The sequence below is a fragment of the Citrus sinensis genome, chromosome 6 (genome assembly GCF_022201045.2).
Source record: "Citrus sinensis cultivar Valencia sweet orange chromosome 6, DVS_A1.0, whole genome shotgun sequence".
Lineage (NCBI taxonomy): Eukaryota > Viridiplantae > Streptophyta > Magnoliopsida > Sapindales > Rutaceae > Citrus > Citrus sinensis.
In genome coordinates, this window is record NC_068561.1 from 23210581 (window position 1) to 23228609 (window position 18029).

The 18029-nt window shown below is 37.5% G+C and overlaps 1 protein-coding gene across 2 annotated transcripts; it reads left to right on the plus strand.

The window, feature by feature from the left end:
• Nucleotides 1-1398: 1398 nt before the first annotated feature.
• LOC102608635 (protease Do-like 7) lies at nucleotides 1399-15895 on the plus strand. 2 transcript variants are annotated; one of them, XM_006482082.4, is made up of 25 exons: nucleotides 1399-1847; nucleotides 1958-2028; nucleotides 2393-2527; nucleotides 2647-2705; nucleotides 2803-2839; nucleotides 3608-3733; nucleotides 4786-4875; nucleotides 5448-5513; nucleotides 5616-5672; nucleotides 5752-5817; nucleotides 5952-6059; nucleotides 6129-6209; nucleotides 6838-6887; nucleotides 7227-7392; nucleotides 8524-8701; nucleotides 8801-9036; nucleotides 9861-10043; nucleotides 10118-10223; nucleotides 10355-10525; nucleotides 10614-10693; nucleotides 10772-10999; nucleotides 13582-13797; nucleotides 14001-14158; nucleotides 14770-14881; nucleotides 15367-15895. In XM_006482082.4, the coding sequence occupies exons 1-25, from the start codon at nucleotides 1574-1576 to the stop codon at nucleotides 15541-15543; spliced, it is 3231 nt and encodes a 1076-aa protein (XP_006482145.1). In that variant the 5' UTR covers nucleotides 1399-1573; the 3' UTR covers nucleotides 15544-15895. The 2 variants fall into 2 exon arrangements, with proteins under 2 accessions (XP_006482145.1, XP_006482144.1); XM_006482081.4 differs by having other exon boundaries at nucleotides 1400-1847; nucleotides 8524-9036.
• Nucleotides 15896-18029: the final 2134 nt, after the last annotated feature.

Genomic DNA, 18029 nt, shown 5'->3' on the forward strand with positions numbered 1-18029 from the left:
CAGCTCTTCCAGCTGTTCACTTTTTATCCTTGCTGATTTCTCCTTTTCAATTTCTATATCTCGCCTCGCCCGTTCATACCCCGCTGAGTAATTCTGTACTAGGGGGCTTCTTAAGTTATACCACAATCGGTCGATTCTTACACTTTCTTTTAATCCCCTCAACGCCTGCGGGTGATTAAAAGCTTCTAGATCCAGCACGGCTCGGTAATATCGTTTTATAAAATCTCGAAGGGATTCATGCTCCTCATTTTTCATCCCCATCAGTTCCATCATGTTGTCCTCTGGGGCCACTGCTTCTCGGAACTGTTCGGCCAACTCCTGGCACATCTGCTCGTACCCCTTTATACTTTCTCGGGGCAGCTTGCGGTACTATTCTCGGGCTCGTCCCTCTACTGTCAATGGGAACACCATGCACCTCTGAGCTGGTGTTAGCCCCTGCACACCCGTCATGTCGTTGAAACGCTCAATGTGCACCTGCGGATCACTTCGCCCGAAGTATTTGAGGTCAGGAAAACGGAAATCTCTTGGGATTACTGTACCCATGATCTCGGTTGATAACAAAGATTCTTCATCTAACATTATCCTTCAGTTCGGGGGCTTCCTCTTGCCCTGTATCTCCTCCATCACCTGCGTTAATCTGCGCACCTCTCTCTCCAATTCTACAGCACGGTCAGGATCACGTGCAACTATCTGATCTCGCTCCTGCTCGGCATTCTGGAACCGCTTTCTGAGCTCTCATTCATCAATATTGCCCCCTTGGCCATCAATTTTCAGTACCCGTCCGGGGCGAGGTTGGTCCCTTCCTTCATCCGCGCGTTCTCCTGGAACCCGACCAGTACATCTGTGGGGATGCACCCCATTAGGTTGGTCTGCCGGCAGAGGAATTTCCTCGACTCTACGCCTCCGGAGGCTGGGTTCTGCTCCTACTTCATCTCTCCCCACGGGGGTTTCACAATCCCTTCTCCGCTCATCCCTCAGCTCATATAGTATGGCCGCGAGAGTCTCCATTTGTTTCTCCATCCGCTCCAGTCGATCTTGCGTCACCCTCTCTCGGGCTTCATTTGTAATTTCTCAGAGAGTGATTGTTTTCACAGTTTCATTGTCCTCCCTCACAGCATCCTTCCTTGACACATCCATCTCTAACCGTTCACTGCTTCTCCAGTAATTACGAATTTAGTGGTAGCTTTTTATTCACTCTCCACAGACGGCGCTAAAATATTAATGACGTTTGTGTAAAGATCTAGTCAGACAGAGGACGAGCAGATTTCAGCATCAATAAGTATATTAATTAAATTTACAAAATCTTGATTTATTAATGTGGTCTCTAATAACATTCAATAATGGAATAATAATATAATGAACACTAAAAATCGAAAGTCTGACTCACTCTCACGCAGATACACACTCTCTCTCCCTTTACGATTGGACTAAAAAAGTCCAAACTTGACTCAGCAGTTAAATCCTCTCTCACTCACTCTCTCTCTCTCAAATCTCTGACAATTCAGAAAAAAAAGCCAAACCCTAAAACTTTCCCGAGAAAATTTTAGAACATACAAACGAAAAGAAAAGAAAAATGGGAGAACGCTTGGGAAGTGCGCTGGCGGGGGTTGATTCGCCCGTGAAGGAGGATATGTGCATGGAGGTAGACCCTCCGTTGCGAGAAAATGTAGCCACCGCCGACGACTGGCGTAAGGCTCTTAACAAAGTGGTCCCCGCCGTCGTCGTTCTCCGAACCACCGCGTGTCGCGCCTTCGATACCGAGGCCGCCGGTGCTAGTTACGCCACCGGCTTCGTCGTTGACAAGCGCCGTGGCATCATCTTGACTAATCGCCACGTCGTCAAGCCAGGTTTCGTTTTGTTACTCCATGTTGATGCTCGAACATGGCATTTCTCCGCTTAATTTTATTTTTTTGGGTATATTTTCTGATTTCTATTTTTGATTCTCGTGGATCTGTAGGACCTGTAGTTGCAGAGGCTATGTTTGTTAACAGAGAAGAAATTCCAGTGTATCCTATATATAGAGATCCAGTGAGTGAACTATCAGTTGTTTCGTTTTGGATTCTCTCGTTGTTGGACCGTTTTCACTTTTTTTCTTTTTTCCTTTTTAAATGTTAAAGTTAATCTAAATATTGAAAGATGGAATATTCTCTGGAAGTGGAAAGAGGAGAAAGTGCTAAGTGGAGAGAAAAGAATGATTTTTACCATTACGTTCAGTGTCTTCATCACATTGACCTCTTGGCATTTAATTCTTCATATAATCGGTTTTTAGTGTATTAAACACATTTGAATGGCATCTGATTCTTTTGGGTTGACATGAGCATGTGTCTTCTGTTCTAACATTTAATGTGCTTCGCATGTTTTTTGTACTAATGTTTTCTGCATTTACTTTTAGGTTCATGATTTTGGTTTCTTTCGCTATGATCCAAGTGCAATACAGTTTCTTAACTACGATGAGATTCCTCTTGCTCCTGAAGCTGCTTGTGTTGGACTTGAAATCAGGGTTGTCGGTAATGACAGTGGTGAGAAGGTATTCACATCACAGATGTTATTCCTCATCAATAATTTACTAATCTTGATGTTTATCCCATAAAAAAAATTGTCTACATTGAATATTTTATTGATACTCTGTAGTCTCTGAATTTGCAGGTTTCAATTTTGGCAGGCACTCTTGCTCGTTTAGATAGAGATGCTCCTCACTACAAGAAGTAAGTGGTACAATATTGTCAATTTACCCATAAAGCTTTATGTCAAATTTTATATCCTCTGTGCATAATAGCTAACAGCAACTGGTAATTGGTGCAGGGATGGCTATAACGATTTCAATACATTTTACATGCAAGTAAGCATATAATATACTGGTTGGAAGAAATCAGATGAATAATATTGGATAATTTGCCTTTCCTTGAGTCAATATTTGGTTTTTTAGCTGTAGCTTTCTCTTCATATTGTTTGGAGTAAGCATATAGTTTACTGTTTTTGGCTTATGGTCTCACTGGATGCATCCTAAGCATATTTATATTAGGCTGGCAGATTTTTGGTCACGCCTTTCTCTAGAAAGGTGAACCAGAAAGATAGATGCACTTTGAACCATTTTATGTCAAAATTGCAGTACAGGAATGAGTGACTACTATGTGAAGATAATCTTAGACAGAGCAGCCTCATCATTGAAAATTTTTATATTTGATTTACTTTTTCGAAGATTAGAACGTTACTACTCAAAAGAGATGTCAATTGCTATAAGGGTTACTCAAAGAATAAGGATGAATTAGAACAGATGAACGTGAGATTACTGCATATCAGAACTGCAAAATAAAGTTATAAGGGCCAGTTCCAGGAAGAAAGAAAGCACTATTGTTTGTGGTTTTTTTTTTTTTTTTGGTTTAATGTCAAAATTCTGGTAACTTTGGTGTAATTATAGCTGTTGTGAAATTGTCCATAGCCTGTTAACCTATGCTAATTTGGGATAAAGCATCATGTGGTTCTGCTATTGACTTGCTTAAACATGCATGTATTGTTGCCAGTTGGTCTTATATTAGTGTAGTTTAATACGGCTTGACCCAAAAGTATTTGCTTTTGGGTTCTAACTTATATTTTACTATAATTTCAGGCAGCATCTGGGACTAAGGGTGGGTCAAGCGGTTCTCCAGTTATTGATTGGCAAGGCAGGGCAGTGGCCTTGAATGCTGGTAGCAAGTCATCTAGTGCATCGGCATTTTTTTTACCTTTGGAACGAGTAAGTTCTTTTATTTATTTGCTTCACCCTTGTGCAACACTTGTAATATTATCTGAGATGGCGCATAGGCTTTGTGGTGATGTAAATAATTTAAACCAGATATCTCACTGTGCTTGGTTTGTGACGAGTCACTTAGAAACCATAACTAAAGTGACTTTAGCAAGCTCAGGGAAGATCTTACATGCTATGGAAGTTCCTCGTGTTAACACTTTAGTTTGAGTTCTAGTTGGAGTAGTTAACTTCTATTAAAGAAATAAGATATTATGCATTTATGTAGATTAATTATGAATCATTTAGTCTACTATTTTTATAAGACTGGTACTTTATTACAATGAGAGATTATATAAGACATGTTATGTGTTTATGATGGTTCTCTAGTTATTGGTTTGCTTGAATTGTGGGTCTAAAAGTTTCTGAGGCATGCACTGATTCAAGGCAGTCCTGTAAGGATTATAAAAGAAGTATCATATTAATTGTTGGTATTGTATTTTTGGCTATTGATATGAATTTTTCGTGTTCTACGATAATGCTAGTATGTGGTATTCAAATTAGCCCTTTTAAAGGTATAACGCCAGATATCTTTGACTGAAATAGTGAAATGCTATATACTAGAATGCTTAACCTCTCCAGTAGATCCTATTACTGTACTTTAGGCCATGGCGTATGTTTAGATTTGAAGTTTTAATTTATGATCTGAATGTGTTCCTCTCTCTTTTGTTACTTAACATGATTTATTATATGGGTTTTCTTTGCATTACCAAGCTGGTCACCTTTACTATTATTATTATTTTTTTTTTGAATTTTAATTTGGTTAAGACCTATTTTGTTAATAATACTAAAACTTTTCATTACACGCATGCATCTGTTCTGGTCACCGTTCAGCACATTTGTCTTTAGGAGTTTTTTAACCCAATTTTTATATTTGTACTTTAGGTTTGCTTTGATATTTTTTTCAATACATTGATTTGAATATCATGAAGCTGTTCAAAGTAGCAATTGTTGGATAAATTATTGTTTCTTGCATCTGAAACACATTGTTGTCTATTTTTCAGGTTGTTAGGGCATTAAGATTCCTCCAGGAAAGGAGAGATTGTAACATACATAAATGGGAGGCGGTCTCTATTCCTCGTGGTACGCTACAGGTTTGTTATTTTTTGATATCCTTGTAGTGACTGACTTTCTTGATATGAAGGCCGATCACATTGGTCCAATATCATACACAGTTCTCTGTATCTACCTTGTTTTACGATAGCTAATGTCCTGTTTTAATACTATGTTCTAGAAACTAATAGCAGTATTGTCTTATAGAGGGCCCATCACATTGGTCCAGTGTTATACACGGTTCTTTGTATCTTCCTTGTTTTACAATAGATGATGTCCTGTCTTATGGTTTAACATGTTAATATTCCCTAGAAGATCAAGAAAATTTTGCCGTCTGGTCTATAAATGCCTTGGCTTTCCTATGAAATTTCTTTCTTTCTTTTCTTTTCCCCCTTGTGCAATTCATCCCTTAAATTCATCCCAAAGCATGTTAGCTATTGCAACATCTTATTATCATAAATTAAAATTGATGAAAATAGGATTGTTGCAGTGAGAAATTGTGGGTTTTTATTTATTTAAATTTTCTCTTGGAATATTAGCGCTTCATAATAGGATGATATTTGTGCTAGATATAAGTGGTTGGCAATGTGATTGTCTGTTATTTATGACGTAGGTGACATTTGTTCACAAAGGATTTGATGAGACACGGCGTCTTGGTCTCCAAAGTGCAACAGAACAGGTACCTAGTTGTTTCCCTTTACCTTTATCATATTGTTTTCATCAATAATTGTTGCCAAGAGTGGGGATTTCTCATTGGCTAGCTGTGTTGTCACTCTTTTAGATGGTGCGGCATGCGTCCCCCCCAGGGGAAACTGGATTGCTTGTTGTTGACTCTGTGGTGAGCAAATTTGGGTGTTTCAAATTCTAAATTGTATATTTAGTAGATGTTTTATTATATGATTCTATTGATATTTCAGGTGCCAGGTGGGCCAGCCCATTTACGACTGGAGCCAGGTGACGTGCTTGTTCGTGTAAATGGTGAAGTAAGTTACACCTTCAGTGGGACTTTTTTTTTTTGTTTCTTTTTCTTTTTAAATGAAAATTGTGGGATAAGTGTGGGATAAGTGCAGTTTTATATAGTGGATGATTTTTCTTTAATCAATAAAATTATTTGCAGGTAATTACTCAATTTCTGAAATTGGAGACTTTGCTTGATGACGGTGTTGACAAAAACATTGAGTTGCTGATTGAAAGGGGTGGCATATCAATGACTGTAAACTTAGTGGTGAGACTTGCTTCTCTTTCTTTTTCCATTATGATCGCAGAACCTAACACTTCCTCCTTAGTTTTTCAGGTTCAGGATTTACACTCAATAACTCCTGACTACTTCTTAGAAGTAAGTGGCGCAGTGATACACCCTCTATCTTATCAACAGGTAGGCTAAATGTTGCAGTTTTTGTCTTATAAGAATGTCAAGCTTTTCTTTTTCTATTTTTTTTTTTTAATTTCTGTATGTTGGGAAAATAGAACTTTTTAGCCTCAGAATCTCAAGAAATCATTTTCTCAGCGGAAGCATTAGCTTGGGTACAATTTGGTAGTCATTATCTGTTTAGCATGCTGTGTAGAAGCTCATAGGAGCAGTACAGTTGTTTATTTGTCTTCCATGTTAACAAATAAAGTTATTTGAAATTCCTATGGTTGGGAAAAGACCATCTTAGGCTTCTCATTTTGTGATTTATATTGCTCCCAATTCGTGGTTCTTTTTGGCACAAATGATGGTTGGCTTGTGGCTTTTGGACCGTTGTATGGTGGTTCCTTTCAATTTCATCACAATGTTCAACTGTTTGAGAGTGCTATGCCGTTTTGTAGTTTATGCTGAACATTCTATGTGATTTGGACCTTTTGTTTAGCGTTCTGCCGACTTTATAGATTGTGTGGTCAAGTATTTCAGAATTTGACATGATTGTCGTCAAGTGGAATACTTTGTTTCTGCTAACATGGTTATCTTTTGGTTTGACTTGAACACAATGTCTCATTATTCTTATATCTGTTTGCTTGAACAGGCTAGAAATTTCCGTTTTCCTTGTGGTCTTGTATACGTTGCAGAACCTGGGTAAGTTTAGATACACTTTACAAATTTTGCTTTTTGGTTTTTTCTATTGTTTACATGTTGTCATGTATTGGCTGTCAAGTCGCTGCTACAGAACTCCTTTTAGTTGTTGGTAGGCCTACATTGAGTATTGAGCTTCTCTTTTAAAAGGTTCCTAACAGCTTCCCCTTTCTCTTGATTGGGATAGTCTTGATTTTTTTTTTTAATTATCTTAAATAAAATTTCATATGCTTCCTATATACACAAAAAAAAAAGAAAAAAGAGAAAAAGAAAGTGAGATTACTCTTTCTACAATATAAATTTTATTTTATGTAATTAAATTATTATATTCAACTGTTGCAGCTATATGCTATTTAGAGCAGGAGTTCCTCGCCATGCCATCATTAAGAAATTTGCTGGTGAGGAGATATCACGGCTTGAGGATCTAATCTCTGTTCTATCCAAGCTATCGAGAGGTGCTCGAGTTCCAATAGAATATAGCAGCTATACGGATCGTCATCGCAGGAAGGTATACAATTTTAACTTTTGCAGATTTTTTTACCAAGTTGATGTATATGTGCATTAGGCATTACTATGTTTACGTTCACAGTTTTGCATGTAATGTATATGATGAATTTTCCTAATGGTTATGTTGATATATTAATTATATGGATACCAACTTTATCTCTTTTCTCCTCTCTTCTTTTTATAAGTTGGCTGAATGGATGATAATATTAAGCGGACGATAGGTGAATGGTAATGAGTAAGTTGATGAGATCTACCTCTTCTAAGACATGTATTTCAGGCTGAAATGGGTTTGTTTTACCAATACACTGCTAGTTCATAATTGAAAACTGAGTTGTATTGGCTTGTGGTTATCAGTTGTGGTTGCATAAGTCTGTCAGTTTGCCCTTTAGTAATTTGTTTTTAGTATTACGTGGACATGTGGAAGGACCATGATGCTGCCGTGGAGCACATCTAGAAAAAAATGAGACTCATCCAACCAGCTCAGTATTCTGCCTCATTGAAATAGTGATAGATACTAGTCTTCTCCTCTATTGCCATCGCTCACTCCCATTCTCACTAGAATTATACGAGGATCTCATTCAATGTACATGCTTCGGTACTGGGATTTCTCTTGCACACTAGAAGTATACAGGATGCTTGGTAGGAAGTATTCAGGGCTTCTAACCAGGACAAATTGTCAGAAGTTCATGCATAGACCAAGTTCTTGGTTTGTCATGAAAATTATTCCATACACCCGTAATAATGGACTATTGATATCTGTGGTTCCCTCAGTTGACTTGAAAAGGTTGCATATCTTTGATTGAGTCATTGTTATTCATTGGCATGAAGGCTCCTTTTAGTTTTACGCTATTATTCAATCTGCCTGGACATGTCTCTTAATAGTGCAACAATATATTCTTTCTCTTTGTGTGTGTGTGTGTGTGTGTGTACATACGTATTTGCCATTCGGTTGAGTATTTTGATTGATTCCTTGAAACTGTCTAGTTTCTGTGGTCCTGGTTAAAGGATATTGTTCCTTTTTGTACGCTTTCTCTGAATGTGCACATTTGTGTTCATTCATACATATATTGTCTTCGCTTTAAATGAGTTGAGCATTTTAATTGATTTTTGGTAACTCTTTCAATGTCTGCAGTCTGTCCTAGTTACAATTGATCGCCATGAATGGTATGCCCCTCCTCAGATATACACTCGTAATGACAGTTCCGGTCTGTGGTCTGCAAATCCTGCTATTCTGTCTGAGGTTTTGATGCCGTCTTCTGGTATCAATGGTGGAGTACAAGGGGTAGCAAGTCAAACTGTTTCAATATGCGGTGAGCTTGTTCATATGGAACATATGCATCAAAGAAATAACCAAGAATTGACTGATGGTGTTACAAGTATGGAAACCGCCTGTGAACATGCTTCTGCAGAGTCAATTTCTCGGGGTGAATCTGATAATGGAAGGAAGAAACGACGAGTAGAAGAGAATATATCTGCTGATGGAGTTGTTGCCGATTGCTCCCCACATGAAAGTGGAGATGCTAGATTAGAGGATTCAAGTACTATGGAAAATGCAGGCTCAAGAGATTACTTTGGTGCACCTGCAGCAACAACAAATGCATCGTTTGCAGAAAGTGTCATAGAGCCTACTCTTGTAATGTTTGAGGTAGTATTTTAATGATTCTCTAAATCTCAACTGTTTATTTATATCAATTTCCTTGGGTTTTTGTTAAGTTATTTCGTGGCACTTTTATTTTCTTTATTGCTTACTAAATTATAATATTTTTCATTATGATATATTGATTTTGTTGTACCAAAATGTACACTTTGGATACTTAAATAAATGGATTTTATGTTTATGCTGGCAACCAGTCTTGTATATTCATGTAAGTTTTTGCTTTTTTGGAAGTATATAATGATTCTTTACTGATGGTGGAATTGGATTGGTAGTTGTTGGTATGTGTTAATAGAGAATTGTGGGTTCTGGTACTCTTGAATTTTCATTGTTGAGGGATTGCTGTAGGATGCAGAAATTTTAGCCACCAGAGTTTTCAATGAAATGAGTTGTGTAATTAATATTTTCACTTTTTTTTCATCTTTTGTTGATATTTTGATTCCATTTTCTTTTTAAAAAAGATTAAATTGATTAATTTTGTTGCCTGTTGTATTATAATTAGTTGAGATTATAATTAGGTGAGGCTGTGGTTATATTAATTTCTGATTCTCAAAGCCCTTTATGCTGCTGCAATTCATTTAAAGACTCTCTTCTATGATCAATTGTGATATTAATGTTTAATGAACAATAATAGCTTTATTGGTTATGCTGTTGAATATTATGACATAGTTTGTTTGGTTTTATTTATTTATTTATTTTTTCCGTTCTTTATTGTAATTCCTACCACTGGTCTTGGTTGAGAAGTGTTTTTGAGAGATCTTGCATGGGAGAAATAATGTCTTCAAAGATATATAAATTGATTGTTCTACTTGCAGGTTCATGTGCCACCCTCTTGTATGATTGATGGTGTCCATTCACAGCATTTTTTTGGGACTGGGGTCATCATATACCATTCACAAAGCATGGGTTTGGTTGTAGTTGACAAGAACACAGTTGCAATATCTGCATCTGATGTGATGCTGTCATTTGCTGCTTTTCCAATTGAAATACCAGGAGAGGTAAACTTGTCTAATATGAATAACTAAAAGCAATTTTTTTCTATGTTAATCAAGGTTCCTACTTTCTATTGCAGGTGGTCTTTCTACATCCAGTTCATAATTTTGCTCTAATTGCTTATGATCCTTCTTCCTTGGGGGTTGCTGGTGCCTCGGTGGTTCGTGCTGCTGAACTACTTCCTGGTAGTTTGACCTTTCGCATTTCTTCCCCTTTGCTTTAAATATCTATTTATTTTTATTTTTTTTAGGAATATGTGAGTTTGATCGTTCTTACTATTTTATCATGTGTATTACCTTCATAATTTATCAAACAGAGCCTGCATTACGCCGTGGGGATTCTGTATATCTCGTGGGATTAAGTAGAAGTCTTCAAGCAACATCCAGGAAATCAATTGTAACCAATCCATGTGCTGCTTTGAATATCAGCTCAGCTGATTGTCCACGCTATAGAGCAATGAATATGGAAGTCATTGAGCTTGATACTGGTAAGGCAGCTAACTTTGCATAAAATGGTTAGCATTTTCTAATAGCTGGTCTCAGTTGAGTTGGTTATTCTCATACGCCATTTTCTAGATTTTGGTAGTACATTTTCTGGTGTGCTGACTGATGAGCATGGAAGGGTGCAAGCTATCTGGGGAAGCTTTTCAACTCAGGTTTCTACAGCTAATTAATTGCTTGTGACACTTCATTATGTCAAATTTTGGTGTTAATGCTTAAATCTCGTATTTCAGGTTAAATTTGGTTGCAGTTCTTCAGAGGATCATCAATTTGTCAGAGGTATTCCAATTTATACAATCAGCAGAGTTCTTGACAAAATCATATCTGGTGCCAGTGGACCTTCTCTTCTCATAAATGGTGTCAAAAGGCCAATGCCTCTTGTTAGGATTTTGGAGGTTGAACTCTATCCTACTCTGCTTTCAAAGGCTCGAAGTTTCGGTCTGAGTGATGATTGGGTCCAAGTATGCTTTCTTCCTAACGCATCATCTTTTTTTTTTTGGGGGGGGGGGGGGGGTGCATTTTTCCAACTTATAGGGATTCCTTTTTCGCTTTAACTCTTTACATTTGGCAGAAATTCTTTCGTATTATATATTTCATTCTTTCATTGTTCTGCTTTGTGAGTCGGTGTCACTTCATACAATGCCAGAAAAAAATCCTTTTTCTATTCACTTTGTGTGGTTCTAAAATCATAAGACACTGACTATGAGTGCTAAAAACACGATCTGATATCAGCTTTATCGTGTATTTGGGTAGTGGCAGGATGAGGAAGTTATGTTTTAATTTGTGGTAAATGCTTCGATACGAACCCCAACAGCTCAACCCCATTTCTTGACTTTTACTCTGCAGTGGAAGTCTTAACACATAAGAACCCAAATAAAAGTTAGCTTTTAATGAATGGGAGATGAGAGAGCTACTTCCAAGAAAGGCAAAGAAGAAACAAGAAAAGAATAAGAATCAATTAAATGGAAAAGAAGAGAGAATTTTTTTCTAGAGAGGTGCACCAAAAAAGCAGAAATTCAACAATTAGGTTGTGCTGCTGCTGTGGGTATTTTGGAGAGGAAGAAGGTAGTGGGCACTGAGTGACACTGCCTCATGTTGTAGTTAAATACCATTATGAGGCTGTCTGTGGTTTAGTGCAATATATCATGGGTGATGTTTCTCAGCTTTAGGATTGTGACTCTGCCAGATGAGACTATTAGGTTAATCTAAAACTTCAGCACCATTCACGAGCCATTACAAAATCTCATCATGTGTGTAGTTGCTCACTATATCTTGGATGAAGTTGCTCATTGGTTGATTCTCGTATATATAAAAATGACCTTGGTAAATGTCGCCCAATTGATATTGAGCGATTGCATATATGGATCGATTTTGTTGCATATTGTAATAGAGCTGAAGTTATGGATTAACAAAACAATTTTATGCTGCACTTCCACACACTATGCGTGAGTAATATCGCCTACTAGATCATGTACACCCCCCAGTTTACAAATTCTTAGCCATCACAATTTTTTCAATGGTTAGGATGAGTGCTGACATGGGAAAATAGGTCCACTGTTTAAATCCATGTCATCCCCTCTCCTAGCAGAATCAATGTGATCTGACAACTAAGATTTTGATTAAAATATGTGTCTGTAGGAACTTCGGTTCAATTGCTGAAAATTTCAGAAGTCCAAACCAAAAAATGTTATTGTTCTTTATATAGCACAATGTTGTCCTTGTTATGGTGAGTGATATTGCCACATAGTGTTAGCACTGTCTAATCCAGATTAAACATCATTCGTAAAGCACTTTATGATCGCCCCAAATATGTAGGTATGCTCTATAAGGTGGGCGACATTCCTCCCCACGAGAACATTTATTACACAAAAGGAATGTTCTAGTGGGGAATATCACCCATCTTGTGAAACACACCTACACTCATGATGTGATTATATAGCACCCTGTGAATGGAGTGGGTGCAGCTTATTAACAAGACAACGCCATATGGCAGTGGTGGTTACCATAAGGTGACCACAATGTTGCTAATTCGATCAATTCTTTCTCTCTCTCTCTCTCTCTCTCGTATCTCATGTGCATAAGCCTGGAAAAAAATAAAGACAAAAAAACTGGTGATGTAATAATAAAGGGGCTGTTCATCCTCATTCTTGAGTATGGGATGCTAGGAAGATTGAAGGATTCGTGGAGAACAGTCTGGATATGTGCTTAGCCTCGGATCAGTTATTAGCGGGGCGTTAACTAGAAGAACAAGCGAATGAGCGCAGCAAGAGGAATAAGATAAAAAAATGCACGTTGGTAAGTGTATCACGAGATACTGTGGGAAGGTTGCCCTTTACGCCAGATATTAAGGATCAGTTCCAATGTTGGCTAGGACCAAAGGCAAATGGCCTATGAGTGCTTAAGCGGGATTATTCGCCACTGTTGAAGGCTTGATAACTAGGATAAATAAGCGAGTCCGGTTGTGGAAGGCAATGGGGTGCATTGACCGTTCCTCTCCTTAAACTAGGGTTCCCTTTGCAAGCTGACTCAGCTTTAGGTGCCATCCATGAAAACTGGTGTAAGCGGCCCATATAGAGAGTAGACTGCTAAAACAGGAGCTTCCAACAATAGATATGCAGTAGGCTGATAAAAATGATGTGAAGTGCTTGTTCCTGAACACATATTTTTCCTCGGGCCGTGCTTTCTTCTCGAAGGCGAATTGGGCATCAATGTAAAATGCAGATATTCTTGTCAAATGGCTGAATGTTGCTTATCATAATGTGAGCAATATAGCCCTTTAGAGCATTTCTCTTTCTCACATCTTGCAGGTAGAAGCTTTGAGAAATGTAATTCAGATATTTCATTTCAATCCAATGGCTGAAAACCATTGGATTAATTCAAAAAAGAATGTAACAAAATTCTCTTATGTCTCCTATGTGACACCATGTCTTTAGAAATGGATACTGCTTGGGCTATATTTACATATGCTTTATGGAATGAGGGTATCTGGATACGTTAATCCTGTGATTCATGCTGTTTAACTATTGATTAATGTTGCTTGTAGGCTCTTGTCAAAAAGGATCCAGTTAGACGTCAAGTTTTGCGTGTTAAAGGTTGTTTGGCTGGATCAAAAGCTGAAAATATGCTGGAACAAGGTGATATGGTGTTGGCAATCAATAAACAGCCAGTTACTTGCTTCCATGACATAGAAAATGCTTGCCAAGCATTGGACAAGGACGGTGAAGACAACGGAAAGCTCGACATTACAATTTTTCGGCAGGTAAGCAAGTCGATCTGCTGTATATAAATTTTAGATTTTAGTTTGCAAGTCTTCATTTTAATAGTGAGTTTTCAGTCAACAAATGGTGCCTGAAGTAGTTATTATCCAATATTTTGTTTACATGAATGGGCATTGAATTGTCATTTAGGATGTTTGAGAGTGTAATTTGAGTTTCTTTATACTTTGAACTTCATGTTTTGCAGGGTCGAGAAATCGAACTTCAGGTTGGAACAGATGTCAGAGATGGGAATGGAACAACACGTGTGATAAATTGGTGTGGTTGTATTGTTCAGGATCCTCATGCTGCAGTGCGTGCTCTTGGATTTCTCCCTGAAGAGGGTCATGGAGTGTATGTGGCGAGGTGAGAATTTTTGCTTTGGCTTCAAAAATTTTCATGCTTTATTCGACATGGTTTAAACATCAATCATTAGAATGATGAGAGTGATGTGTTTGGTTGTCGGCTTATTAAGGCATGTATTTACGGTCTGTTACAAATTCACTCAACTATAACTTCCTCTTAACTAGGCTAGGCCCTGAAATCTAGATGTAAGATTAAGCATGTACTGGCAAACTGTTTGCAAGCATGGGCCTAGTCTAATTTCTTTTTGACAGCATACCATAAAGCCATAACAGGAACTCAACTTTTCTTTATTTTTAGCTAACCATAAGGTAGTCGAATTTGAAGGCCTGTTGAATTCTCTCTCTTCCATTTGGTCTTTTGTTCTCTTTCATGGTCTTCCTAGAATTGCATTTTTTTTCCTTTTCCTCTTTCCTTTAGTTTGAGAAGCTCATTTATTCTTTTTTCCCTTTTTTCTTTTTGGACTTGAATATACTACCATTCTTTACTTCCTGTTTGCTTGTATTTGCCCCTTTGACATTCTTGTCTTCGTTTGTATCAAAGGAGTCATTTCTTTTGCTTTTATTTGTTTGATGAAAATTCTCCTGATGGATATATATTTGACCATGTTTCAGGTGGTGTCATGGTAGTCCGGTTCATCGATATGGTCTCTATGCTCTTCAATGGATAGTTGAAATTAACGGAAAACGAACTCCTGATTTAGAAGCCTTCGTCAATGTGACAAAGGTATATCTTAACATCATGTATGTAATTTTATTTTCTTCTGTGCATGTTATATCTTTTTTTGGCATGCTTGTAAGTACAAACGCGATCAAGAAAGTCACTTCCTGGACCTTATATATACGAAGATGCTTAATGCTTTCACCAAGGGAAGCCACAAATATGTTAAAAGATTTTCTTAAGCATCACTTGTGATCCTCTTGTTTCTGTAATGGTTGTCCATGTGACAGATTGCTGAGTGACTATTGCCAACTTGTAGCAAAGATGCAAGGCTGTACTTAGGTTTCTATTTTGGTATCTATTGTGATTAATAATTATACCCTTTCAATCAGTTCTTCCTGCATCTCATATACTGCTTCATTGCATGCTACTTTTGTACTCATTTCTCCGAGTGAACATCTCAAACGTGTTTTTTGAGTAGTTGAAGAGTTGTTTTGTTAAATTTTGTCCTAGTTGGAGTAATGACCTTATTTGTTTATTAACTAATTTAGGAGATAGAACATGGAGAGTTTGTTCGTGTGAGGACTGTACATCTGAATGGGAAGCCTCGAGTTTTAACATTAAAGCAGGATTTGCACTATTGGCCTACATGGGAGCTGATATTTGATCCTGATACGGCACTATGGCGTCGTAAATCGGTCAAGGCATTAAATAGCAGTTGTGCATAAAGAAACTGTTGATATCTCATATTATGCTTTTTCCTCGGGAAGCAGCAATGTTAAGAGTCGAATTATACCAGGACCTGGGCTCCTAGGTTACAAGTGAAGCAGCACACAGATGCTGTCCTGCAGGTCGGCCAATGATACAAGGCAATTTACTCAACTTAGAGGCCGGCTTCTATATTTTATACAGATTGTATCGGATGAAATTATACTTAGGCACTTAATATATTGGAAACTCATTTACACATGCGAATGCTTGAATAAGAAAAAAAAATGTAAAAGTAAAAGTTCTTCATGTTTAGCCTATTGCCCCCTGAGGGATTATAATTACAGAAGTAGTAATTTCTATGTCTACAAACTGGAGCAAGTTATAATTTTCTTTGATATATGTGATGTGATGTCAAACTCTCAAGCTAAGTGGTAGTTAGGACGTCTTGTCTCTAATTTAAGTGCCTTAGAAGTTATTTCGGAATGTGGAGACTTTATTATGAATTGGCATGTTCCCTCTTCTAAATTTACAGGAGCACTACGTTTTATTCCCACTAAATTAAGAAGGAATTTCTTATTCGGTGGTGAATAAAGGAACTTCCATTATCGTGCGTTGTTGTGGTAGTATACAACTTGCATTTTTTTCTTTCCTCGCCTACTTCCACACCATCCCCCCCACAACCCCTCTTTCTTTCCGTGAGTAGGTATCGTAGTTTTATTCACATAATTAAGAGGTAGTTAGCTCCCAAGATAATCATTCCACAATTTTGAGAGGGAATATAATAGACAGTTAAACTGGGCAGCAATTGCTGTCTCTAGATGTAGAGCAAAATGCTAGATCGATGGACTATATGAGTCTATGAGCAGAGGCTTCCTTTTCTTACTTGGTTAGAACCACAAAAGAAATGTTACATAATTCATGTTTGATAATGCTTTGTAAATTTCATTTTGGGAAACTGTTTTGTAAAATGAAATATATCAAGAAAACAGCTTTGTACATGCGTACTTAAATCCGTCGGTTATCAACAACAGTGCACGAATATTTCCTTAATTTTGGCCAAGTGATTTGAGGTCAAAAGCAAAGATATTGGCGCGAGCTTAATCATTATCTGAGATCAATTCGGAACAGACGGATGTGATTTTTTCATCTGATATACAAAATATCCGTGTGCGGAAAAAACGTACATTTTAGTATTTTAGAGAAATAGACAAGGAAATTTATGTGATTTCTACATTACATAGCATTTATAAGAATGTATGTACGGAAAAGCCTATTATGGTGTTGCGTTGAATTGTTTCAAGAGTATTTATCTTCTTTCTATTTTTCAATTTTGTAAAAAAAACAGAACTGGTCAACAGTGACGACTGCTTTAATCCTAAATTTCTTGCTTTCCTAACAAAAAAGCCATTAACTGTTTGTTGTAAGAGAAAATGATCCCAAGAGGAAGTTTAAAAGATTGGTGGAGGAGTAGGTAAACATCGGAGGGGGGACATTACTTCAACTTGCATGCAACTGCAACCTGCCATTTTAAGAAAACTTTAGATGAAACATCATTAATGAAACGCGTGCTTTTGTCGTTATTTATGCATCATAAGTTTGTTGGCGCAAGTTTACGTCACTAAAGAATCATTTGGACTACTTAACTGAAGCCTTTGGCCCCATTTGTACAAAAACAAAATGGAATGGCAGCATGTAGATTTATTTTTAAAATAATAATAATAATAATGACAATTACGTGGTCATTTTCATGGTAATCAAAATTAATACACAAGCTAGGCAAGTTCTATTTTCATGCAAATTAGCCCTTCACTTAATTAATCATCAACATTGTTGATTCCTGGCTCCAGCTAAGCTGCTACAGATTTCAAATATTAAAAGCAAGTGAAAAGAAACATAAAAATACCAGAATGATGAATGGGAACATAATCACTGATTTCCTGAGAGACATTGCTGAGGAATAGTCCGGCGGAGGGGGAGGATACTTGTAATACCATGGAAAATACTGCAATATTGGGTTAGGAGGTGGAGGTGCAGCCCATATCTCGGTCCCTGGTGGCGGTGGGATTAGTGGCAGCACCGTCATTGGCGGCGGTGGTGGTGGTAATGGCAAAAGTGGCGGCGAAGGTGGTGGAGGGCAGCTTGTGGTGGGTAAAGGTGGTGGTATACAAGGGTAAGGGCAAGTTTGGCTTGGTAGTGTAGTTAGCGGCGTGGATGTGGCTTGAAATTTCGGAAAAAATATGAAGAAAAGAAGAGTTATGGAGACCGCATGGATGAAATTTTGGGCCATGGCATGTATTTTTCTGGCCTTACAAAGAAAGAGTGAAGAAGGAGAGGCTAAGTTTTATGTGCAGTGGGTGCTGACATATTATATATTTCAAAAGGCTTAGGGATAATCATGCAGGAATTATTCAATTAATATAAGATATGAAAATTTTGGAAGTATGGTTAAAGGGGTGTAAAAGTAGCTTAAAATTTGACATTTGATTTGACCCACTCGGTATTG